This window comes from Nipponia nippon, unplaced genomic scaffold (genome assembly GCF_047370975.1).
Source record: "Nipponia nippon isolate SJK-2023a ecotype South Korea unplaced genomic scaffold, ASM4737097v1 scaffold_3, whole genome shotgun sequence".
NCBI classification, from domain to species: domain Eukaryota; kingdom Metazoa; phylum Chordata; class Aves; order Pelecaniformes; family Threskiornithidae; genus Nipponia; species Nipponia nippon.
Window position 1 is genome coordinate 67,951,692 of NW_028262347.1, and position 26,848 is coordinate 67,978,539.

The 26,848-nt window shown below is 40.4% G+C and overlaps 2 protein-coding genes across 8 annotated transcripts in view; both read right to left on the reverse strand.

The window, feature by feature from the left end:
* The window catches only part of LOC104020220 (sodium- and chloride-dependent GABA transporter 2), a 47,864-nt gene extending 43,469 nt beyond the window's left edge, over positions 1-4,395 (reverse strand). Inside the window, exon 1 of one of the 4 annotated variants that reach the window (XM_087766938.1) lies at positions 1,023-4,395. The gene's annotated coding sequence lies outside the window, so the exon portion shown is untranslated. The remainder of the gene's footprint in view (positions 1-1,022) is intronic. The other 3 variants (XM_087766937.1, XM_087766939.1, XM_087766935.1) reach the window with 3 other exon arrangements.
* Positions 4,396-4,482: 87 nt separating this feature from the next.
* Positions 4,483-26,848, reverse strand: part of KDM5A (lysine demethylase 5A) — a 51,435-nt gene continuing 29,069 nt past the window's right edge. Inside the window, exons 18-28 of one of the 4 annotated variants that reach the window (XM_087766932.1) lie at positions 25,864-25,978; positions 22,225-22,580; positions 21,573-21,711; positions 20,453-20,632; positions 18,782-18,943; positions 17,181-17,732; positions 16,243-16,386; positions 12,874-13,033; positions 12,363-12,583; positions 10,237-10,647; positions 4,483-8,025 (exon numbers count right to left, since the gene is read on the reverse strand). In XM_087766932.1, the coding sequence (XP_087623058.1) occupies positions 7,813-8,025; positions 10,237-10,647; positions 12,363-12,583; positions 12,874-13,033; positions 16,243-16,386; positions 17,181-17,732; positions 18,782-18,943; positions 20,453-20,632; positions 21,573-21,711; positions 22,225-22,580; positions 25,864-25,978 (2,653 nt within the window). In that variant the 3' untranslated portion in view covers positions 4,483-7,812. Of the gene's footprint in view, positions 8,026-10,236; positions 10,648-12,362; positions 12,584-12,873; positions 13,034-13,917; positions 13,978-16,242; positions 16,387-17,180; positions 17,733-18,781; positions 18,944-20,452; positions 20,633-21,572; positions 21,712-22,224; positions 22,581-25,863; positions 25,982-26,848 lie in introns of those variants that run through there. The other 3 variants (XM_009473605.2, XR_015706712.1, XM_087766933.1) reach the window with 3 other exon arrangements.

Below are 26,848 nucleotides of genomic sequence, written 5' to 3' on the forward strand. Positions count from 1 at the left end.
GACTTGGAACAGCTGTTTCTTAGGACAAAGCAAAGCAAGTTTCTTTTTGCAGAAATCTCTGGTGTTGCTCATGCAGCAGCAGTCTCTGCATACTCTGTAAACAGGAGTTAAAAAAAAAAAAAAACAAACCTGTCCGCTTTCTGCTCCAAACAGGAATCTGACCCATCAGCTTCCTAGAATTGCCTTACTCAGCAAGAAAAAACAAAAAGAACACCCCAGCCTTTAAGTTGTGACTAGCTTTTTTGTTGCTGTGTACTCTCTTCCATTATTTGTTCAGTCTTGTGTATTCTCCAATTTTCTAACACCCCTAAATCCTGGGGTGTGACCATTCCAAGTGCATACCTACCAGAAGCCAAGGGAAATCAGTGCTCCAGCCTTCAATTCCCTGTGCACACGTGCACATTCAGGAACAGGGCAGAATCCTTTCAGAGCACTGTGCTGCATCCTTATTATCCAATGCATAACCTGTCATCCATTCCCTCCTAACAAACGCAGCTTGCAAAAATTCTGGAGCTATGAAAAGGCCATTAAAGCATCATAAACGTCATGGGAAGCACTCTCCTAAACTCCATAATTCTTCTGAAGACCACTTATAATCCACTTTCTTCTGCACCTACATTCCCTGCAGACACAGCGAGTGGTAGTCCAGGGCTTAAGGCACCAGTGCCGGACTACGCCAGCTTCCTCCCTGCCTCACAATCGGCAGGCACTCCAGACATGTTGATTACCTGGGAAGCCTGTCCACCCCTCAGGGCAAAGACTCTGGTTTCCCTCTGGCAAGCTACTCCAGAGTCTCCTTTCATACAGCAGTAATTGTGAAAAAACAGTAGTCAGGACTGATCATCTGCCAATCTTCGTTAAAAACTATACAGAAGGCCGTATTGTAATGCCCAGCAAGCAAGCAACCCAGCTGTCTTTAAACCTTACCAGTATGGATACAAACCTGGATCATGGTTCACAGCTGCACCAGGAGATCACCACCTGCTAGCAAGAGGTGAAGAGCAGAAGTACCACGCACTCACCTGGGCATTCATCAGCATTGGGCAGGGCTGCTACCAGAGGATTCCACTTCTGTACCAGGTATTCTCAGACGCTGATGTGCAGCAATTGTCTCTCCCAGGAGTGTTTCTAGGCAAAGCTAAGGCATCTATCTCCCGCCTCCCTCCTGCATAAGAGACTATCAGGAAAGCCAGCAAGGAAATAATGGGATGCAACACTATCAATACACTGATAATGTCTAGATTATGATCTTTACCGTATTTCACTCTGATAATGCCACTGCAGGGACACACACAAGGCCTGGCTAACTAAATTTCCGCTGTATAAAGGGAAAAGTTAAACCACTAGCTGACAGAAGTAAACAGAATGTGCTACTCATCTCACATCCCACTGAAATCTGAGCTATTTCTCAAATTCATCATTTGGATTTGTGTAGGCTCTGCTGCTATTATAGAACAGCAGGAGCAAACAGCGTGTTTCTCTGGGGAGCACCGCAGCGTGCCCCTTGCCTGGCACGCGACTCGAGTTGCTGCAACGCCGAGCACGGACCGCATCAACCTGGAAACGGGTGCAGCCGTTTGATCCGCTGGCACGTCACCCATCCATTAAAAGCAGAAGCCAGGCTGGCTAGTGACATCAACGGCCTCAGGACCTGCGCGTTCAGAGATGGCTGCTCTCCTCGGATATTAATACCCACAGCAGTTCTCTCTGGCACTTGGCTTTAAATGACTTTTTTGGGGGGTGGGGGGTGATAGAGACAGCCAAAAATTGGCCTCTGAAAAGCCTCCAACTGAGACACAATGCCCCATCTAGGATTAAAACCATTCACTGCAGCAGGGCTTTTGTTTCAAAGGCATTCAGAGCATGTCTCCTTACAAATATTCCTGTTTTTCAATAAATCCTTGCTACTTTCATCGCCTTTACCTTGCAACTTAACATTCATTTGCACCGAGCCATCTCATTACATAAGGCTCAATGCTCTCAATGTCTTGCTGTGCAGTTTCCAGCTGTCCTACGCATTTATCACCCTCCCAAAGCCAGCGTGGCTAGAATTTCGATAAGGGCTGGATTTATTGCATCTCCCCACTGCCTCGATGCTCCAAGCAGAGTTCCTGTTCGGTTCAGGCAGGCTGACCAAACACATTCTTAGTGACGGCAGCTGGAGAGGATTTGAAGGAGTTCCCTGCTTCTCATTTCCATCGAACTCGAGGAAGCCTCACATCTTGCTTTTAGCAGACCACAGTTCTCAACTTCTTACAGGGGCATTAACAGTGACTTCAGGAATGACTTTAAGAAACTTTTTCCACCCTTTTAAAACCTTTCATTTCCAACATACAAAATGACTGCTAACGCACAGCAGTTCTTTCAATCAGTCATTATTTCTAAAGGTATGCAACGTGTGCCTAGAATGACAGCAAGGCACGTCTGCCGAGCAACTGATGCATATCTGAATACTTTCTCCTTTACTTTGCTACAACTCTGTGTTGCGCTTAATAACTGTTATCAGACCACCACGAAATAAAGGTGATAGCTATCCTTGGACAGCTGCCTAGTAAACAGCCTACTGTTGAATGAACAAGGCTGTAGACTGTTTCATTCCTCCTGGAAGATCAGATGCCCCCGTTCATGCTCATTCGTATTATGCCATTCTTCCAGTGTGAAGAACTGTGTACGAAAGGACCATGCCCCAATAACGCTGGACTTCATACCAGACCAGCTCGGACTTGTATCTAGATGTATGGGACCGACATAACTGCTCACTAGCCCACACGGAGTTCAGGTATGGAGCAGCACTTCAAGAAGCTTGGTTCTGCCATTTAGTTTTCCATGCATCTTACAAGGAGCAATTCAAATAGGTTGGGTTTTTTTTTCTTTGACTCTTATGTGCCACAACAATCAACAAAGCCTAGGAAAAATGTCTGTATGGAGGATCATTTTCTTGATGGACTGTGATGAATCCCTCTGCACGTCACACCCATTCAACGAAGAGGAGAAAACAAGGAGGATGCAGGCAACTACAGGGCAGCTAGCCTCGCTCTGGCCCCTGGGAAAATGATGGAACAAACCCTCCTTAAAGCCACATCCAGGCACATGAGGGATAAAGTGGCTGGTAATAGTCACCACTACAGCACTAGCCCAATCTGGTTGCCGTCTGTGATGAGTCCTATGGACAGGGGGAGAACAGTGGTTGTTTACCCTGACAGAGCAAAAACACACTTAGAAAGTGGATGCAAAACCTACCGTGGCGGTGAAAAACAGGGTGGATGGCTGCGCTCGGACTTCAGTAGTCGAGGATTTGAAACCCAGGAGGTGGCCAGCTGCAAGTGGAATACCTCAGGGGCTGGTACTGGAGACAATACTCTTTTTACATCTTACCCACCTGAGCGATAGGGTAGAGTGCACCCTCATCAAGTTTGCAGATGACACCAAACTGAATGATGGGGGGAGGATGGGAGCAGGACAACCCAAAACATGGGAGAGGGCTCCCATTCACTTGGATCTGGACTGGCTGGAGTGATGCGCTGATGGAAAATTTGTTAAGTTCATCAGTCCTGCCACCTGACAAATAATAAATCAAGGGACCTGGGGCTAACAGCAGACACGTTGAACAGGAGTCAGCAGTGTATCCCCTTGCAGCTATAAAGGCCAACCCTGTACCAGGCTGCATGGTAAGACCATGGCCAGCAGGTTAAAGGAAGTTATTTTTCCCCCATATTCAACACTTGTAAGCTGCATCTGGACTAAAATACCCAGTTTTGGGCTCATCGGTACAAAACTAGACTTTGACAAACCTGAAACAAGCCCAGCTGAGGACCACCAAGATCATTAGAAGGCTGCAGCACATGACATGGCTCAAGGGAGGCTCAGCTGCATTTATTCAGCTTGGAAATTAAGGCTGCAGGACCCACAGTCTTCAACTACCTAATGGATGGTTATAGAAAATATGGAGCCAGACTCTTCAAGAGGCAACAGGCAAGCTACAGCAAGTGAATATCTGACTGTACGTCAGACAAAAGTTTGCATTGAAGATGCTACAAAGCCAGAAGAGGAAGCCAAAGAGGTTGTTGAATGCCCATCTCGGGAAATACTCAAAATGTGATTGGATACAGCTGTGAAAAAATTGACCTACTTTCAAAGTGAGGCCTGCTTTGGTCAGGAGGTTGACCCATATGACCTCCAGAAGTCCCCCCAACCTAAATTACGATTCTAAAAACTGAAAAGATCAATGCAAGCTTCACAGTGTGGCTAACAAAACACAGACATTTGTTTATCCTATGCTGTGTGACTGTATTCCAATCCCTTAAGATAATTTTCATAATATCATCAGTTTTACCTTAAGCCCTCATTACCAAATAGTCCAGGCTGCACAAGCATTCAGGCACAGATGATCTGTTAAAAGCATGAATCCTAAAAGTAACGGTACTGAAGCTCAGGAGTGATGTTTATCTCTATGCAAGTAAAGCTGCCCAATTCCAGGCCCTGTTTTGTTTTTGTTTTTGTTTTTTTTTTTTAAAAGAAAAAAAAAAAAAAAAGCTTGAAACCGCATGGTTTGGATAAGATATACAACTCAAGTCCTGGCCATTTTTAGTTCCTCACAACAGCTCAAGTAATTTCTTTGAACTTTTGTGTCAGACACGTGAAGAGTAATAACATGAACATTGACTAGCACCCTTTGTAGAATACAGCATTAAGACATACACCTTTCTAGATACACGAGCTTAAGATTTTGTGTATACTGAGATTTTGTCCCCAAAGCATGAGAGATTTTTCCGACAGCTGTAGCAGACATGTAAGAAAATGATTTCCTTAGCTTAACTTTGGCTTGCTTCTTTGCACATGTTTTTATAAACATTCAAACCCCTAAGATCTGGAGACAATACCACAGCTGTAGCTTTAGGTTTTTCAACCACTAACTACATATCTACAGATTTTTCCAAAAGTTAACATTTATTCGTAAGTTCATACTATCAGCAATCCTTTGAGAGGAATTATGCTCTTAAAAATAAGCTTAAACAATAAGATGTAAAGCTAATAATGGTCTTCGGTTTATGAACACCTTACCCAAAAGCAGATGAGACATCTGTAACTAGAAAAAGTGTGGCAACCTCCTTTCGACAGCGTAATAAAGAGCCTCTCCATGTGATAATATGAAAAACAGCTACTAAAAATGTGACCTTTTGCACGTTATTTGCACATTTCTTTCTGTTGTTTACTCTTTTCTATGCTTGTTACAAGCAGAATGATTGACTATTGCATCGTATAGCTGTTTGTTTCCTTCTCATTGTAACTAGTGCTACTGTTAACATTCTCCACCACACCTTCTACTCAGAGAAACAGGAACATTCAATGCAGATTTACTAAAAGATCACTTTTCCAGTTGATGGTAATTACATATAACAATGACTTTATCGCAACAGAGAATGTAGGAATGGTTAAGAGGATATGCTCAGTGGCTAACAGGATATGCTAACCGTATTTTCCCTGTTGTGTCACGGATTCTAGGAGTCAGGAAAGAATACAGAACACTGGGATTCTTTAAGAAATCTTGTACTAGTCTACTTCTGGAACGATTAAACATCTGTGACAGATAGTCTATCCACTCCATATAGGGAAACATTTATGTAGTACCATCAGTTAAAGCTTGAAGGAAAGTAACATCTGTTTAAACCAGTTTACCAAAACTAAGCGTACATTGAGAAGAAAAAAATTTAACTGAAGGCAAAAAGAGGGTACTTCTAGCTATAGCATAGACTCCTTCATAAATAAGTAAACAAATAATACTCTTAAGTTTGCTACGGTGCCCGTTCAGCCACATGCTTAACCACAGCTTGCTTTTGCTTTTAACACCTTATTAGTCTTTAAGGAGCAGGAATTAGAAGTCTGTGCCCAATTTGCACTCAAAGCTCCCAAGACCCTGTATCTTCTGCCCTCCATCTTATTTCTTTTTCTTTTGCACATCTTCCCTTTCCCAGGTAGCAGGCACAAATAAAACAAACTGATAAAGTTTGTCTACCTGAGCTGAATTTTTTTTTTTTTGGATGGATAATTCTGCCAGATAAATAAACTTCCAAATATCAGAGAACAAGAGAAGGGACACAGAACAGTCAAGACAGAACACTTTTGTTTTTGTCAATATTTCTTTAAATCCCAATCCAGCTCCTAGTAAGACTGGACACTACTTACAACACTCCTAGAACTGCAGAAGAATGGAAACACAATAGGGAGCGAGTGGAGAGGGGGACAAGACAGCCCAGTGGCTGGCTTCAGACATTCACATACATAAAGCCAGCATCCACTGGAGTCGTTAAGGCCCAGATGCCCCACTAACAGGAACAAACCCAAACACAAAGGTAGCACATGAAATGTATTTACCTATTTAAACACAGGCAGCTGGTCAGGCTAGAATAGGGAAGGTAACTGCTAATTCCTTGTACTACAAGGAAGGAATGGAGTAAAAAAACCCAAGCCCACGGGCAGGTTTTTGCTTTGTGAACCTCTGTCTGTGCTGCTGGTTAACAGTGGTAAGTATAAAAAAATCAAAGAAAAATAATCTATTTATAGAACAAGTCAGTAGTCTGAGACATTTAGAAAAAAGTAAAAACAAGTCCTTCTTTAAAAATGGATTTACTAAAACAACTGTCACCCAGGATGACCCCAAGCCCTCTGGTCCTCTGGCAAAGCCAGGGGCAACTTCAAACAAGAACTGTTGCTGATTGTACACTGGTACACATCCAGCAAAGCCAGCAGGGAGGGGGATTTGCACTGCGAACAGTATCTGCAGACTGCTTGCTGGTATCGCTTGAGGCCATGCCCGTAGCCTGGTGATACTGGAAATAGTTGTGAGTGAAACTTTTCACAGAAGCACATGTCAGTGTAACCTCTGAGGTAAGTGGGCTGTCTTCTTTCCTTCCCATCCCTGGGTACAGATCACAGAAGCTGGTGCCCTGGGGTGCTGTACCTCCTTGCCAGCTCCATCCTGCATGAGACAACTTTAATGTGCAGGAGTGCAGAATTCTAAGCAAAGCCTAGAACAGGAGAGGGCACCCCTGTGGAAAGGGAAGCACTCTGCTTTTCCCAAGCTCTGGTCTAGCTAGACATCTTCATCAATGTTTCCCGGCCCTCCTCAGGACAGGAAGATCAGCTGTTCCCCACTAAGGAAAAAATTTTGCCTAGTGGAGTAGAGTTGGGTTTCTTTTTTGGTAAACAGAACCTTTGCTGATTTCTGAGATCATGAACTCCTCTGCCCTTTAGCTACAAAAGAGAAATTAAAAGAAATTCATCCACTTGCTCCCATCCTTATAGTGTAGTGTCAGCTGCCTGGAGATGGAGGCAACTTAACTCTCCCAAAACACTGCCCTACTCACTGGGTTGGCATGGGGAGGCAAAAGATAACTTCTAACGTCACCTCCTTAGGGTAACTTGGTAGGCCTAAAAGCTCCAGCCTATGCCCACCAATTCCAGGCCAGCTCCACTGCCAACATGTACTTCTAACACCCTGAAGTGTCTAATCTAACAGCCTCGGGTTTGCTCAGTCTCTAAGAGCAATAGCCATGCTCAAAGATGGAAATACTCAAGTCAAAAAACACTGGCTGGAGCTCCTAATCAGGCAGTGTCTGCATAGATGAGTTGGTACCACTGTGCCTTGACGTCCCCATTGTATGAAGGAAGCCAGCTGTAAGGAAGGGACCAACTCTGCTGCAGGTCTGTACATCCTTGGAAGTGAAGCTCAGTGGCTACATTAGCTTCAAACCCTTTCTTTCTGTAGGGTTTCAGTGGTCCATTTCCCAACAAGTTCCAGGCATCGAGTAGTTGCTAACTTGTCTCCTTAAGATCTTCCATTGGTAGTTTGTAGCTCAATAAGAAAGGAGGAGGTGGTGCATGAGCAGGGCTACTTGGTCCCTGCATTGGCTTCTTTGCACAGTTTATACAGATGTAATCCTCATTCTCAGCCATTTCCGGAGAGACACCGACACAAATTTGATGAAACCACTCATCGCAGCCACCGTCACACTGCACCCAGTCTACCTGCAAGAGATCAGATCAGCAGCACATAGCACATTACAAGGAAAGACAGACAGGCATACTTTCTATGAAGAAAATATCTTCTATTAAACCCTCCTGATATAGCTAGAACACAAAAGCTTTTGGACACAAATTAATGCCCTATAGAGCTTGTTTTAACAAGCTGCTTCGGTTTAATAAAAAAAGAACACTCTTCCAACAAACCTTGCACCTCTTGCATCCTTAGACCATCACAATACAAACACACATTACTACTACTGAGGAAGATGACACTTAGCTCTCCTCAAATGAGAGACAGGTATGCTAGAACACATTTAAAATAGGAGCGTGCTCAGGGACAGTTACTTCAGCATAGATGAGAGTCTACAAATACACATCCTAAATTATATATATCCCTTTAGACTGCATTATCAAATGGTAGCTTTTGCAACTTAAAAATTACAGAAAACAGAAGGCCTTGATTACTGCTTTTGGTTAAAAAAAAAGCCACATGACATAGCAGCTTTAATACTTTTCTACCAGCTAGATATTGGGTACACAGCTGGCCACCAAATGCCAAAAACTGCACACAAACTGTAACTCCAAAGTGTCAGAACATTTAAGCTAAAATATTTCAAACTTTGAGCTGAACTTGCTATAGGACAATTAGGGAAAGGCATAAAAAGTAAATTAAAGCTTAGGAAGGAAAAAAAGATTAATTATTAAATATCTGTAATTCCATGAGTAAAAGTACATGTTTGTTTGAGTCAGTGGGCAGAAACCAAGATCTACAGGGTAAGTAACATAGATTCTTAATTTTAATGGCATGCACTGGTACAGCTATAAAAATTGTTAGTTCTGCTTTCACCTTAGAGGGGAATGTGAAAATGAAAATATGTTAGAAGAACAACAGTAGAGGCAACCTGTCTAAAATGAAGAAACATTACCAGCTCAAGATTTTACTTTAGTTTGTAGGAAAACTACTCCTGAACAAATTTTTTAAAGTGACTACTAATGAACACTAACAGCTGCAGCTTCAGTCATTACATTCCTGTATCTGCCATTTTTTACTTGTATGGCATTCACCTGTTGAAGGTACAACATGTCCAACCTTATGGAAAGCCTGTCATTCCAAGCTTTGATTATACAATCAGGAATTTTACTCAGTTTAATTTATGGAAGTTTGACAAATTTAGTACAACCTTCTTTATAATATGAACTTTAAGGTACTTTCCTCCCTCTTGCAATCTCAATTTCTGTAAAAATGTACTAATATAAGCTAATCATAATCTGCGAAGTAAAGAGAATGGTGGAACAAAGACTGTATCTATCGTCTTTTGAGCAACTGAGTGTAATTTCTAACCTTGGTCTAAGTTTAAGACGTCAAAACTGGTCTTTTAACTGGTCTTTTTAAGTGTTCAAATGAACACTTGAATTCCATGTTTCAATTTTGCGAAACAAGAAATAAGGTCTTGGTATTTGTATTTGATCCTACTCTCTCTTGTGCAAGCCAGTGCAGTATAGTGTCAATCCCACAGTTATTACTGGGAGCATTTTTTCTCCTTTCCAGAAAGCAGAAAAAAAAAAATTCCAAAAAAACCCATTTTTTGATTATCAACTAGTCAGTGTTAAAAGCCAACAATCAGGACAGGCAGTATCATAGAGAGGCAAATCAAGTTTCTTTTGTAATAATCCAATCAAGTCCAAAATCACTGATTATTTATCTCCAACAAGAAAAGTGAAGCACTGCAATTTGTAGATCCCTCAGCCTGCAGCATCACTGTTCACAGACTGTATCCAAGAAATACAGAAAATTTACTTCATTTAGGAACATCGCACATCCCACTTCTGCTCAGAAACACCCTGAAGTCAGGAACATTTCTAAATGAGTCAAAGAATTAATCCTTTGGATCAGACAATGCGTGTTGCACATAGCCAGCAAAAAATTACACAGCTTGAAGAGGTTACGCTTCCCAACCAAGACAGAGTACCTTTTCCCAGATTCTAATTTTCCATCTTCTTCTCCTGTTTTAAAGTACCTAAGAGAATACGGAAGTTCTATCGTTTTAGCTACTACGTCTGTGTATGTGTACCTACCCAAGTACTACTCAATCCCTCTCTCATTTCCAATCACACCACTTCTGTTGCTCATGCTGTTCAACCTAATTATTAAACTGCACTGGGGTTTTTGACTTGGCGTGGAATTGCCTACGACAGAACTAAGCGACAACTCACTTTGTCCTTGCAGGGCCTCTGGCAGTTTTGTGCAGCACATACAGCGTTCTCATCATCTGACTCTTCTGCTCCTGACCAGTCATACTTAGAAGGAATATCGAGAACCTTCTTCTCCCTTTTTTTCTCTGTGCTCTCCTTTGCTAGCTCCACTTTTGCTACAACTGCTTTCTCTCGCTTCTTCTTCCGCTCCTCTTCCTTAGCCAGTTTCTTTGCCAGCTTGTTCAGCTCCTTTGTCTTATCCATGGTGAGTTTTAGCTTCTTCTTCTTGGGTTTTTCCAGTTTTTTCAGCTCTTTAGATTTTTGCTTCATATCTCCAAAGAACTGCTCTGCTCTCTCCAGCTTTCGTTTCCGCTTCCTCTCAGAAGAGTCTCTCCCTCTCATTTTCAGTGGTTTCTCATCCATGCTGTCATCCTTCATAGAAAGGGTGAAAAGAGATTTTTTTTTTTCAAATGCAAATTTCCATATACTGCAAACCTGTAGTTTGAGAGATGTACTTACCTCCACCATTACCTTGACATGGTATGAAGAAACCTATTCAACAACATACTGTTACAAATTCTAAACAAAAAGGGACTCAACTTTATTTTCACCATAATAGAAAATAATAAGAAGTGGTATCAACTGTGTCAAAGTACAATGAATCAAAAACGTCCAGTGGAAAAAGTAAATCATCAGCAAGGGTAAGGAGGTAGAATAGCAATAATTACAACTCCCTTCTCACATTGCTTTTTAATAAAAGTTGAGAAGATTAATCATTTGTTAGATGCTCTTGCTTATTTTTCATCCTAGGTCAGTCTTGCCTGTAATTATTTTTGAGCGAAAGCAATTGCTATTCTGGAGATTAAGAAAAAGCAATTGGTGAATTCTTAAAATGTATCATCAACTCAAGCAAGAGAAGAAAGTAACAGATCCATTATTTGAATAGCTTCCAAACTGGCACACATTGTAAATACCCTGGCATCATTAACAAATCTTAAATAGCAGATTCAGATCAGAAATGAGGCTTAAAATTGGCAAACTCTGTCACTGCAGGTAGCATCCACAGCAACAAGTGCTATTTATATCTGAAAGACTCACATGTATAAATCATTTGTACAAACAGGACTGACTCAATTTCAGTAAATCCAGCCACACGCTTTAACCTTAATAATTATTAATAGATTAAGGACATACTATAAGCCAGTAAAAGACTGTTTACTGTACATTACTTAATATAGCTACTCCACCCAAAAACAAATTCTCTGAAGATTATTTTACAAAAGTCTACCTATTTCGCATGGAAATAGACATAGAAAGGTATTCAATTCAAAATGAGTAGTTCTGGTCAAACAAGTATTCATAAGGGTTAACCAGAAAATGTTGTAACACCCCCCCCCCCCCTTTACACCAACACCTTCCCGGGCCCCCCCCCCAAGCTGTGCTTAACTATTAATATAATAGTCTGGCATACTATTGATAAATTGCTGTTTGCTGGCATTCACTGTTCTTCAATCAATTCTATGCCAAAAACATTACATTAGAAGAACATTAAGCTTATGAAGTGAAGTACTTGGGTCAAAACATGGTAAAGCAGGGAGGCAGGGTCTACCTTCTTTGGAGGCAGGGTCTGCTTTATACTACCATTGTAACTGACGGCAGTTTGGCAACACTTTGGCTTACCCACTGTATATGTTTTATTAAAAAGCAACTGTTCTTTCCCCAGTAACAACGAAAGTTCAGCAACATACAAGTATCAAGTTATACAAGCTAAGCATAGACTTTCCATCTTCCTAAATGTTTCTTGTAATTCTTTTGCAGATCAATTCTGATTCCAAGCATGAACAAGAACAGCGTTTCCTCCCCTAACCTGATATTTTTCTAAATTAAGGTTTGTATATGGAACTGCCTGAGAAAACTGTTCTAAATATGGTCAATTGTGGAGGACAGGACTACGGCACGAGTGATCAAGAACCAAATTTTTTGATCTCTTATTCTGTTATTTTCTGGAATCTACTACTCCCCAGCTGAAATCCAAACATGTCAAGTAACTAAGCACTCAACTACCCAAGATTATATTTTTTTCAAAAACCACAAAATAATGTGGTGGGTTTTTCTTCCATACCAGAATATTTCTTCAAGTTCCATACCTCCATGACATGAAGGAACCTGTCCTCAGAGGGTGGATGAGTAGCCTGTAAAATCCGCCAGATGTGCTGAGTCTCATCCAGTGATACCTCTAGTAGATCTCCTACCATCATTAGATCTTCTAGCTGAGCTTTCGCTCCAGGTGACAGCTCCAATACAGGGGGCTCCAAACTGCGAGGTACCAGTGGACTCTTCCGAGGCTGCTTCCTTGGAGTGCTAGAACCTTTCAGACAGGAGGCAAGTCATACAAGGATAAAAGGAAGAGATCAAAACCAAAAGAAATTACATTTTTCACAACAACAATCTAAGGAGGGAGACAATCCCAAGCAAAAAACTTTGACACAGGTTTATATATCAGACATCAGGAAACTAATTGCAACGTGACTCTACTGTACCTTCTTACAGACAACATATCCTCTACAACTAGCACAGGTAACAGCAGTTCCCCTCCATACTGACTGCTCATCCCAGCTATCTGTTCAATTTTATCTCAATGTATACAAAAGCAAATACCTTGAGAGCAGCTTTTAGAAGCAGATGAATACGCATGTTCGGCACAGAAAGAGGGAGCAGTCCACATGTGTGTCACCACTTCCTCTGATTTAATGGGGATTTCCTCATCACAAAACAAATTAGGCTCCAAGCTGCTAGAAGATTTTACACTGGCATTGTCCTGAAAAAGACCCACAGAAAACATGCATCATCTAGATCCAAAAAATACCTACTTCAAAGTAAATTCTCCTAAGACTGACCAGTTTGCTGTTCCTAAAATCCTACTTTGAAGCACCCCACCAGAGACACCAAGACCATGTGCAAAAGGTACGAGTTACACCCCTACTTAAATAGTGGATGAACACAGCAACTGTGGAGTCAATAGATTTATAGTTAGTGCATGAGAAACACTTGACAAGTTTCCTCACTCAGCAGTCCCTCAAGTATGGTCTTCAGAAGTCAACATAATGAACAGGGGCTTACTCTGCCTACATAATTTTTTTTTTTTGCTTGAAAAATTTGACTGCAAGACCATAAAGACTGGCATCTTTAGTAAAGCAGGGGTATGCTGAGTAAATAATGGTGTAAGACGCTCAATTTGCTCAATGCATTGTGTAGGATGGATGCTTGACTTGTTAGATACATCACACTCTGAAATGGGAGGCATGCCCTCAGGTGCAGGTGGATCCATTAAGAGAAGAGAGATTAGGCATCTCTTAGCAGTGGGAGAAGCTTTGTTTGACTTTGCATTCCATTAGGGAGAGAATCCAGAGAAGGCACAAGCCCATCTGAGTACATTCCTTGATGCCCCCTAGTACTAACTTCTCCCTCTTCTTACTCACCCCTGCAAGTAAAATTAATAAGGATAATCTCCTCAACCAGATGTCCATTTCCACAGCACTTTCCAGAACTCAGCTACCCCATCACATCTGTGATGAAACTGGCCAACAGGTTAAACATACTTAGCATGCTGTGTAAGACTGAAATCTTTCAGAAAACAATAAAAAACAAGAAGCTGGCTTAGAAGAAGAGAAAGGCTGTAGAGCAGTTATTGACAATATTTACCTGAAGATTAGCTGTGTGGGTCCCAAAATGGCCAACTCAGGAAATTGTACCACCCAGACACTGCCATTTCATGACATAAAAAGGGAGTTTAAGAATGGTAATCTCTCTCTGGCTTTCAGTTACATGTTTAAAAGGAAGTGAAGTGCACACTAATGATTTCAGTACAGAACTAGAAGTGGGAAATTCAGATTTAAATTGCCCAGATGAAAAGGGAGAACAAATATATTCAGAAAGAGGCAGATATTTCTCCCTACATAGTAAAGGTTATATCTTGTACAATATCTTGTTCTGGATATCGTATTATAGTACATAAAAGAAAGTTCAGGGCCAATAGGGAAATTAATAAAAAGATATCACCATTTGGTGGCCATAGGCAACGCAGGTGCAAAGGCATGAGAAAAAATACATGAGACAAAAATGAAAGCAATTAAAGGTGAAGAAAATTTACAGTGAATTTGACCAGTGAATCAGTCTGCTTGTAACAAATCTATAAACAAGTCTAGCTCTTGCACTCATAATGAAGTATTTGCTGGCAAGAATCACGTTTTAATTAGAAGAAGCACAATATAATCAAACAGGCCTTTTCACTTCTTTTTTTGTAAGCACTGTTGTACTTGAGATGCCCAAGACTGCGGTTTTCAAAATATAGTCTATGGACCCTTAGGGATCTAAGGATTACTTCTACAGTGTCCACAAGAAGTTATTAAGAGCAAATTCATACATGATGTATCATGATCTATATACTTTAAAAAAAAAAAAACCACAACCACAAAAAAAAACCCAAAAAACCCCCACATCACTCCACTAGAAAATGTTTATAGACCATAAACTGAAAAGAACCCCAATGCTTGAAAGCCAACAGTATAAAAAGAATTAAATTCTGAGCAACTTTGCTATTTCTTTTGAACGTTGCTGCTCCTAATTTAGACCTGAAGAATTTGGTTGCCTGAAAATTCGTCGTCTCTTCCAATCATGTTAGTTGACCTAACAAAAGACATTTCTGGTCCCTATCAGCTTTGCTTCAACAGATTTTTACTTTTAGGTTATTACAATTACATATAGTGATGGATATCCAAATCAAAAGGGTTAAGTAATGGATTTTGAAATCATGACAACAGAATCATTGAACAAATGAAATTACACTACTGCAAAACCCTCAGATACTGACAAGCATATGCCATCTTTCTTGACATATGCTTTATCACAGCCTCAGAAAATGCCACGTCTTTCAGAAATGCCTTATTATGACTCCTGATGCAAAGAACAGTTTGTAAATTTTTTTTTATATAAAACTAATTTAATTAAAAGCTGTAACACCCAATTGAAATATACTTTTGTTGGCATTTCACATGGGACTAAGACAAACATGTGTATTTGCATAAAGCTGCTTAGAAACAAAATACTAAAAATAGGAGACTGAGGCAAATCATACCTGGAAAATTTCCTGTCCCTTTATAAACCAGAAAATCTGCCTTAGAAGAATTTACATGACCACACTGTCTTTTAAGTTAGCATCTTTTAAGGTAGATATGACACTATCACTAAAAAGAAAACACTGCACAAGAAGAAACAGTGGCATTGCTTTTGTCTCTACATATATCAAAGGGACATTTTGGAAGTTCAGAAGTGAAATACATCACATTGAAAACACGTGGCTATCTCTACAATTGCCTTTTCTCATGACAGTTCATCTCTGTTTAAAATATTTTAAAAATTTAACTGCAGCTACAATTTCTCAACTGAATCCAGACACTAATTTTACAACATGATCCAGACATCTGGTCCTAAATATTTCCACACATCCAAAACTGAACACATGTACCTCCTTTATATGAGGGTTGAATGAAGAGAACGGTATGAAAACATGAAAGAAGCTCTGGCATCAGCAAACTTTTTATAGGGCATGGAGTTTTCAAAGACCAATTTTTTGCTGTAGCAAAAACTGTTGAAGAGTTCTCCATATAGACACTCATATTTATCATTCATGGTATCTCTGATTGGGGCATAAAGACAATGTGCATCCTTCATGGTATTATAAATACAAATCTCTTGAGAAGCGTAACTTTTTCCTTAGCACTAAAAAGCACCTTTTGAAACTCAAACAGGACATTTGGAAATTTTGAATAAAAACATTACAAAACTTCCCCATAGTCCAGAATTGAGATATTCAGATAAAATCAAGAAGTACCTCTTCTGCAACAGGAGCCAGGGCAGAATGTACATAAACAGCTTAAGATACAAAAAATATTCTGAAATAAATCGAATTAATAAGATACACGTGTTCTGGATTAATTCCATGCAGACAAGCCACATTGGATTACCTACCTTTATGTCATAGCCATATGTCTCCCTGATGTCTTCATCAGAGTCTGTCTCTTCATCATCGTAATCCAAAGTCTGCCGTGGGGATGAGGACACACTCCCTATCACTCTGTTAAAGGCTGATTGCTGGAAACTAGTCAAGTGTCCCTGAAAGAAAAATGGAATATGCGAATGAAACAATAAAATTTCCAGAAAAATCTATTAAAAAGCTGAAGAGTTACTGACAAAGAAAACCGTGGTTCTTTTGGCCTGAGGATAACTGCCTGGACAGTCCCAGAAAAGCCTAGTTACAGCAAGATGTGAAGACAGACAGGGAAATATCCAAGGAAGAGGTTCTATTAGATTTTATTTCCATGTTTTTGAATAATAGTGACTAGAAAGACCTAGATACTGCTGTTCAGTGCTACTAAATTATAGTCTGTGGTTGTACAAACTTTTTCACCACAGCATTGTCTAATCTCAATCTCAAGATGAAGAGGTCAGCTGTAAAGGTACCAGTGTTTGTCTACAGTCCTTGCCGAAGTTTACTAACAAGACACCAAATGCCTAAGAATGACAATCCATGAGAAATTATAAATATTGAGACCTTTGATTCTGTCAAGAGGGAAATGGAATTTGGACACTGAAGTGGCCACTGCTTTACACATCTTCAGGCCCTTAGCCAGCTGTTATATCTGAACTGATGTTTCTTACAAGCACCTTCAGCAGTTGCTATTGACAACTGCACAAAGCAACAGACCTGTTCCTCGAGCAGCATGTATCTGACTGAAGCCAGCCACAGCCTGAGACTGAGGAGCACTGAACTAAGTAATTTTGATATGTCTAATTCTCAGCTTTTAACTGCCCTCCCCGCTCCCCCAAGCTTATCCGAGAAAGATAAGGCATTTTGACACACTGAAGAAGGACAAGCACAGTAAAGAACAAGACATCCACATCCCTACCTGCAGGTCTGGGTTAGCTGCTGCTTTCTGTAGCTCTGCACTGATTATTTTCTCCGTTTTCTCCCGTGCTGCCTGCTCCACCATTCGCTGGCTGAGCACAGAAAGTTTAGCCAAAGCAGAGGACAACTCGTCAGTGGCCAAAGCCTGCCGCGCTCGGTCCTGCCAACTCATGGCACGTTCTGTCAAACACTGCAATGCCTCCCCTTCCGGCAGCCGCACAGGCAGCTTCTGCAGGGACACCAGCAGAGACAGTATTGTCTCAAGCCGTGGCCTTCGAGAACGCATGCAAAGTGGACACAGAAACTTCACTTCTTTGGCTTGCCAACTAGAGCCCTTCTTCTGAGAACTTGTTTTGGGAAGGGGCACGCAGCCACTATGAAACCAGTCTTTGCAAAGCTCACACTGTAGCATGAATCCACTAGCTGTTTTGCGGCAGATACAGAATTTGACTTCTTCGATTCGATCCACCATAGTCATCTTGGCCAGGTTAGCTGCCCTGAGAGCATGCATGGCTTCAATCTCCTTCTGTTCCCGCTCCTTGAATATAGCCACCTACCCAGGAAAGAAAAAACAGCTCATGACCTTCACAGCTAAGAGAGATTACATTTTATTATCAATGTAGGGGGAAAAAAAAAAAAAACCAAACCCAAAAAAACAACCAAACCATATCAACAGATCTTCTTAGTTAAACTAGCCCAAAATTTAGGAATTGTGTGATCTAATTAAAACTTTAGCTAAAATATCTCCTCCTCAATTTCCATTACTCCCCCGAGTCCTTCTGACAGACATTCTATGTAAACTTTAGATAGCCTTCTCCATATCTACAAAGTTTCTGAAGTTCATAATTAAATCTGTCATTAGGCCACCAGAAGAACAGGTTTTGACTCCAGGAAAGGAGTCAGAATCAGTCGCATTCATCTGTCCACCGAGACAATGCAGCTGAGCATTGTTTCAATGTTGACTCAGCACCAGAAGCATCTGAGTGACCACATATCTTCCTGAAGCAACTTGCATTTCCTCAGTGTCTCCATTCAAGTAACTATAACAAAGCATACTAAGGTAAAACTGACTGCGTATAAGTCACATTAATTTTCTTTGTTCCCGGAGAAAGGGCAACCAGATGACAGCAAATTCTTCTGATAAGCTGCATCAATATCCTCCCAACAAGGAGGAATCAAATATAACATTCCCCCCAGCCCAGTTTCTATGACCAAGCACTTACAGGCTGCCCTCAAAATCGACCTAACCAAACATGTCTTGGTACTATTTAAGGTAGAGCTGCACCTCATTCCACATTATTTTGATGGGACTTCAAGAAATGTTAATAATATTAGATGAGCAGTCACAGATATTAACGCAAGAGCAGTTAAGTCTTACACATAGCCCAATACATATTAAATACCAGCACTTATACTCTGAACTGTGCTTCCCTCTACTTTCACTGCAATTAAAGCTGAACTATATTCTTGTGTCAAATATCATAATATGAGATATTTGTTTCAGTGAGATTCATCTATCAGTTCTTCCATAAGATTCCTACACAGATCAGAGACAAATTAAACCCATGTTATCAGGAGACACTACCTTTCATTGCTCCTTACCACAGCTGCAGTGTCCCTGGCCTCCTCCAGCCCATCCTCCAGTTCACTTAGGGATTCCAAGTCAAGATCTTTCTCCTTTTCCTTCTCCATCAACTCCTTTGCCCTCTTCCGCCTATTCTTACTGCTCCCATAAACACCAATATCAGTCCGAGGGCTCAGAACCTGTAACCACCAAGAAAACTTACACTGTCAGAGCCAAGGATGCCAAGAACAGAAAAAAATTCTAATCTATAAAGTTATGATTTCAGGGACATATATGAGAACATCTAATAAAGGAATTACAACAGAGTCACCAGAAAGCAAAAAATACTCAGCAATCTAACGTATCTGATATCTCTCAATTAATGCTAGGAAGAGGAGAAATAAACAGAAAAGGATACAAGTATTTCATACATATGGAATTGGAATGTAATCAGCACCAGAGTGATGTGGCAGGTCAACTTGAAAACCACTGTTTTCATGATTAAGTTACAAAATCTATTCAGATTAAGCTATCATACATATAGCTAACTGAAATACTGTATGCAGTTCAGTATCAGTAGTTTAACATTCACTTGAAGCGCCTTCATCAATTGCAAGTCTTAAAGATGTGCCATGATTTCATATTTACATCAGCAATTTGGTGGCTGAAACAAAACTAAAAAATATGTTATAAGCCTTTTAATATCAAACATGAGGGGCCGCAAAGCGCTTTTAAGGACAAGAATCAAATTTTAAGTAATCTTGATTAGTTGGAAGGCATACTTAAATATAAAAACTATCAAATTAAAGTCAATATAGGAAAGTTCAAATTGATACATTTAAGAAAACAGTCAAATGCAAAACCAGAACGTATTAAATAACTAGTTAGGCAGAAGAAAAGAATTTGGACCTAGAGTGCATTATAAACTGAACAGAAATCAGTGTGATGATGTTGCAATGTGGTAGGTCCCATTGGGAAACATTAAACAGCAGTATCCCCTTTGAGACACAAGATGTAATTGTTGCACTTCATGTGGCACTAGGGAGGCCATAGTGAGAGGATTCTGTCTGGTTTGGGACATCACACTAAAAGTGAAGACAAACGCAGAGAACAGCAACAAGGTAAGAGGATGAAAAATACAGCCTACAAGAAAGTGTTGAAAGAACTGGAATTGTTTTCCCTAGAAAAGGGAAGCCTGTCAAGTAGATATGATAAATCTTCAAACACGTGAATGATTTTTATTAAAACAAAGACAGTGACTACATTCACTGAAGTGAAGTAAACAGTTGCTGACTTAATTTTTCTTATAGTTAAACAGCTTACAAAATATCTAATCTATTTGCTTAGAATTTAAGCAGTGGAACAAGTTAAAACATTCCTCAATTAAAGACAGCTTCTATGTCCACTTCAGGCCTACATTTCTACAACTATACAAAAAAGAGAAATCCTTTTCTTGCCCTCCCAAAAAGGAGTTTTAATCTGTTTCTTCAAAATTAACAGCTGAGGTTGTCTATACATAAAACAAGACTAGCCAAACAAAACTTTTTGCCTTTTTCATTCTTTTCAATTGAGAACAGCTGAAGTTTTTTATTATATTCTATTCTCAAAAGGAGCTGTAATCTACCATAATTGAACCAGCTGTTCCCTCCAGACCACAGATGGCCATCAGTATCAGTTCCTGAAGGCTGACACAGAAGTGCCTTGCTCACCTGTAACAGACTGTAGCTTGAGTTCTTCTTCAGGAAGGTCCTTCCTGTGCGCTCTCTCCAGGCACGTGCTGCAGCTACCTGTGACTCCAGCTGTGGCAGGGCATCAAGACGCACTGGTATTGGGCGGCCTTTGGCAGACAAGCTCTCCAGTTGTTCCAGGTAGGCATAGTTGCTCCCATTCTGGGGTAAAAGAAATTTTTCTAAGACAACGATTCCACCATTATGTCAGTGGCCAGCTTAATTTCAAGCCATAGACTATTTTGTCTGTCTAACTAAAAGAGAGTTCCATAGGAAAGGAAAGGAGGGCAGGGTTTCAACCTTACCGATATTTTTAAAACTACCTCATACAGTTTTTATTTTAACAGCCATTCTGACATGGCCAGCTGGCTTACAGAGTAAGACAACATTTCATTTCTACATGGTTGTCTTGAATGATGTCTGCTTAACGGCAAGCTACAATATCTGGGAGTTGTACAGGGGCTGATGTGAAATCAATTGGGATTCTCACTTCAGTTCCCAGCAAATACCCGATACAGGAATAGCAGTTGCAGCCCAGAGATCAACACCCAGAAATATCACAGAAGCCACATCGCTTTTGGATCAAGTTATGTGGGTAAAGCAATAGAAGGGGGGGACTACTGAACTAACAATGTCATAATTTCATCTATTTCAGATAGAAAATTTCAGCCATCAGTGCCATTAAATCTTGCACCATTTTGGGGAGAAAAAACAAACAAAAAGAAAACATTTCCATAGCCAGCTCCAAAACTGAAGACCTGTGAACAGAACATCTTCCACTGCAGCTAAGTATTTCCAGTGACAGTGTGCAGAACAGTTTCAATACCCTTTGAGAGTTACATTTGTATCATAACGAATTTGCCCACTTCTACATCCCCCATGAAATGCATAAAAGGAAGGGAAAGAAATTGAATAGCCAGTGGGGAAAGAGCAGCACAAAAAGAAAAAGAAATTCAAACACACGAGCTATGGTAAGCACGTTTAACAGCAGTAGTAAGGTTTCCCTTCAGGTCACCTTTGTGGGGAGAGGGGCTAGGAATAAAGAACACATCTAAATAAAACGATGCAAGCAGAATATTCCAGTCCCTGCTGTAACCCCTACCTGAATGGCCTCCACTTTGGCTGTCCAGTCTCTAGCCCGCTGCAGGGCTTCTTTCAGTGCCAGCACATTGGGCAGGTAAGCAGGGATGTTCTTTGCTTCATTCACGATGCCCTCCAGAGCCATCATGCTTTGGCGTGGCCTAGAGTAAGAAAAACTCAATTCCAGCCTTCTCTCAAAACGCCAGTCAACTAAAGACATAAATTTGACAGGCTGGTGATGCAACGACATCACTACACTGCAGTGTAGGATACCATGGCTCTAGTCTTGGAGGGTGCTACTGGCTACCACATAACAGGAGAGGTGAGAAAGCTGATGGACTTTGCACAATCAAGTTCAAAAGAGTACAGCATCAGAACTCCTTAACATTGAGGAAGCTGTCTTGTGCAGCATACTCAGTGTTTTTTGTTGAGGGGGATGAATAGCAAAGACAGCGGCAATTCAGAGCCTCCTGCCACTGTGCAACACGACAAAGAATCAACTCTTCTGCAATTCATCAACAACCTCAAATCCAACTCTTGAGCAATCAAACTGCTGGGAGGTAAAAAAAAGTACTACAGCTTCAAAGCCCCTACTTTTCACCACACTCCTCAACCGAGGCTGAGAACCCCTGCAGTGTGTGACCTATAAGAACAGTTTGCAAAGGAACACTCACCTGGCCTGCAGGCAGACCTTGGCCTTCTCCTCCCACCTCTCCGAGACTGTAAGCAGCTCCTGCAGCTCAGCCATGGCTTTCTCTACAGCATGGTGTGGTGCCAAGCCCACACCAGAGTCAATCAGCTTCTTCATCACATCTAGGGTGACTCTCTGGGGATCCAAGAGGGTGGACCTCACCTCATCCAGCCACCGTGCCTGCTGCAGCTCTTGCTTCAGCCTTGGCAGTTCAGGAAGTTCTACATAAAGGCCAGAGCCCATGTCTATCAACTCCTGCAGCTTGCAGGAGTCTGGGATCTCATCCATCATAGCTTCTTGAGCACGCTCATGAAATTCTTCCACATCATCAAGCAGATTCTGAAGTAACATACAGTACAAATCAATTAGGAAAAACGCCCATAGAATCAAAAGGGAAAGTTGACTGAAGGATCAGTCAGCTGCAAATTTGTACGTGATCATCACATCATCAGTCAAGAGCTTCTACACACGCTGCCAGCTAGTTTGTCACAAGCCATCAGGTCTGACATGTATTAAGTAACGGACCACCTGAACTCATTTGGGCTAATGTTTCATACACTATACATATCAGGTGGATGAAACTCTGCACCTAAAATAGTACAGCTGCAACTAACTACAGCTGCCAAAAAACAGAATATTAAGCACTGCCCAGTCAACATTAATTTTAAAATAGTGGGGGGAAAAGGGGACTTCTGCAAACAGACCATCCTTTCAATCTAGTGTCAGGGGCATTACAGTAATGATGGTAATGCACAACATGCTGAGAAAAAAAGAACAAGCCAGAGTTGTATGATGACACAAATACCAAAAGATCATTAAAATAACAATGGTCAGGTTTTAAATTACTGTTTCCTAAAGCAGGCCCATTACTTAAACACACCTAGGTTTTATCTCAAAAAGCAAAGAAATGAAAATGCAAAACCCTCTAATGAAAGGAGACAATTTCACAGAAATCCAACTGCACTGCTGCAGTTGTCCTCTCCTCATGTTTTGGCACTGCAATGGAAAAAAATCAAAGAAAGCAAACAGATAGGGAAGAATCTCTGCAGGAGATTCATTCAAGGACATTCAACCAGTATACTCAATTGATTCACTCCTGAATCTCTTACAAAAAGACAGGTATTCCTGATAGCAAGTCGATGGCATGATGAGGAGCAAAACCTGCATTTCCTAACCCTTAGCTTACTGCACTTTTTGTCTGATGCTGCTTTTCATGGCTGTCTGGAAACCGGAAGGCATTTACAAAAAAGAACAAAATCCACATCATAAGGATTTTGATTTAGGGAACATATGCTGAATGCTTCATAGTGACAACAGTAAATTATTACAGTTTAATAATTATAATGTCTTTTGTGTAGAGAAAATACTCATCATCCAACACGACAATTATTTTGCAATTCATTACGATGGATAATTGCATTCAAATGCCATACTGAAAGTTAGTGAGTGCTTAGGCATAAATGATCACTATCTGACTTCATTCAGAAGCTAAAAGACTATGGTTTCTAACCAGTAAAATGATAATATTTATTTTATTGGTTAGTGATTATGTTGAAGGTTCAAGAGCATACACATGCACAGACAGTATTTTAACAGAACCAGTTTCGTAAGGCTGGGGAGGGGGAAGAAAGAGACTAGCTGGGTGAAAATGTTTAGACAAAAATACAAATTAAAACTGTTAAAGAGTTTATTGTATGCCCTCAGCTGTGTCAACTACAAATTATGTCTTAATTAGAAGCAGGTTTTAAATACACTAGAAACAAAGAACTCCTTTGAGAGCAACCTTACAGGTCTATTAATAGAGGATGATAAAGTTTCATGAATAAGTATTAGTAAATATTTCTGGTTTGTATTTGCAAAGAAGTGTAGTAAAATCTTCCTATCATATGAGGATGATAATATACTTTCCATTCTATTAGCTGCTGGGAAACACATTAAAGAACATTTTTGAAGGACAAAGATTAGAGTCAACAGGCCTAGGAAATCTGTCTCCTGGCATTCTAGTTTTCTGAAAGTACCTGTTTTCAGCAACAACATGCCAATATCAAAGACAAAAAGAAAGTCCAATATAAAGTCTCTCCATGATATCAACAATGAACTACTATGGAAAAGTCAATACAGAATTCATGAATGAAGGAGGACATCATCAATGCCAGGAAACACTTATGGAAAAGAGGCCTTCTCAAACAAGACTAACTATTATATGTTTGGTTATGTAGGGGTAGCTGCACATATGGGTAATGTTTAGAATTTTAGGACCTCAATCTAGCACTATAGAACATTTTTCTTAAAACTGTATCAACAGAGAATATGTGGGTTAATATATGGTTAACACACATCTCAAGAACCATTTCTCAAGGTGAAAAATCTTTATTTATTAAGGATGTTTCTTGAAGGAGTTTTCCAGAAGTTGGTTAGTAGGCGAAACACTATTTAACATTTCATCATCAGTGACAAAGAAACAAATTAAGATTACTGCTGAAAACACTTGCTATGATACAGACTGCCAGAGTGATAAATGATAATAGCAGCCAGGGGAATCAGTATGATCTGGATTACTTATTAGGCTAGATTCATTCAAAGACAGGTGCAAAGATACATATGAAAGACAAGAAATGCAGGCCATGCATACAGATTAAGGGGGCTGTAACCTGGAAAGCAAGGCTGAGAAGTATTTACTGAACAATTGTCAGCATGGTACTGCTTTCCCCCTCACCTGAAGAAGCACACCGATATAACCTTCGGAAGTTTCTACCAAAACATATAAAGGGTAGGATTTAACTGGAAATTCCATCCCTATAGATAGCATAAAAGATGCTGGAATAAGAGTAACTGGTTCAGAGAGATAAAGCTGGGCTGCCTGGACAGTGACAGGTGGGGAAGATCTTTTATTCTGATTTACCTACAGTGAGACCACCACATCTGACCATGCCCACTGCAACAGGCACCTTAAAAAGTGTATGCATAGTCAAGTAAAGTGCTCTGTTCAGTTGCCAAAATGCTGACCACCATGTGCAATACCCCACACTGTCTGAGACTGCCTCACAAGAGAGCAAAGGTATTCTTCCAGAATGGCAATGGAGGCCAGGTGGAATACTTTAGAGCATCTCACAGCTCACTAGATAGCCATGCTCAGGCTATCAAATTGAGCCATACATATTCAGCTGCTATGACTACACTAGCATAAAAGTACAAATGCCATCGTTGCCCACTTAGAGACATGCTTGCAAACAAGCAAGAAAATGAGCAGGAAATACATGTTACCATTCCATTATGGACAGACAGCAACATCATCAGCAAAACTTCAATGACAACAGCAAGATTACCCAGTAAAGCAGGAAGACACTGAGCTAGATATATCCAGTGTATTTTACTTCCTTTCTTGAGGCCACAGATATTGAAAATCAGCTACTTGCTTTATATTAGAAGCTAGAAATGAAACACCCTATTCAATCCATCTCTGCCAGTGCAAGACTGATTCTTAAAAAAAAAAAGCCTCTAGTCCTTTACATCAGGCAATATAATCTGCTTAAAAAAAAAAAAAGAAACAAACAACCACAAACAAAACATAACAAAGCAAAAAGCATGACCCAATATATCTGAGGAGCAGATGGAAACTCACCTTTACTTGTCGGGCCTGGCTGATAACACAGGGCAGGCTAAACAACTGCTGTACAAATGCTTTAAGCTCCTCCATAGTTAGCTTGGTCCGTGTCCTTCCACTATCTTGGCTCTGTCTGCTGTATGAATGGACATAATTAAACAATATTACGTGAGAGAGAGGATGATGATTCCTGGATTTACTCCCAGTGACAGAAAGCTATCAAGATTACTGAGAAGTTACAAAAAAAAATTCCATCACTTGAGAACTCAAAAAACCCAAACTCCACAAGAATTCCAAAATCTTGAAAACTAAATTTAATCTAATACCTCTAAGAATCTTCAAGAGAATTTACCCTGCTTTTCAGAGGTAGGAAAGTCTAGACGACTTTCAAATTGGGTTTGTTCCAAATAGGTAAAAGAACATAGCCCCAGAAAGCTTGCTTTAGGCAGCTCAAGAAGTTGACTGCCATGACAGGCACTGACAAGAAGTCTCAGGTATGTAACAGCAACAAGCTCTGAAAAGAAGTCTTATTTTCTAGAGCACTCTCTCTTGTAGCCAGAGAACTGTTGAAACTGGCCTTGCAACAGCAAAAGACTGCTACCAAGTAGGACATGTTCTGCAAATACATTTCCATTAAATATCACTCACAGCAAGTATCACAAGCCTGCTGAATGCAGTAAAAGACTTAAAAGTGACACACTGCACAAATTAAACACTTGGTTTACATATCACTGACAGGCACAACAATTTCACAAGCAGGACAGATTTTAAACACTGAAGAGTGGTTCCCTGCTAATGAATCTACATTTTATTACTACGGAAACATTAAAGAAAAACAAAATTCAATCTTTCAACCTATGGACTTAAATGTAATTGTAAAAGTAAAATTTAGATGAATGATCAAATATAATTACACACTACATAAAACACAGAGGGGAAAAAAAGAACACTGCAGGCTTTGACTAGCTACGACAGACAGTAAGAAGGAGCGGTGGCTGCACTG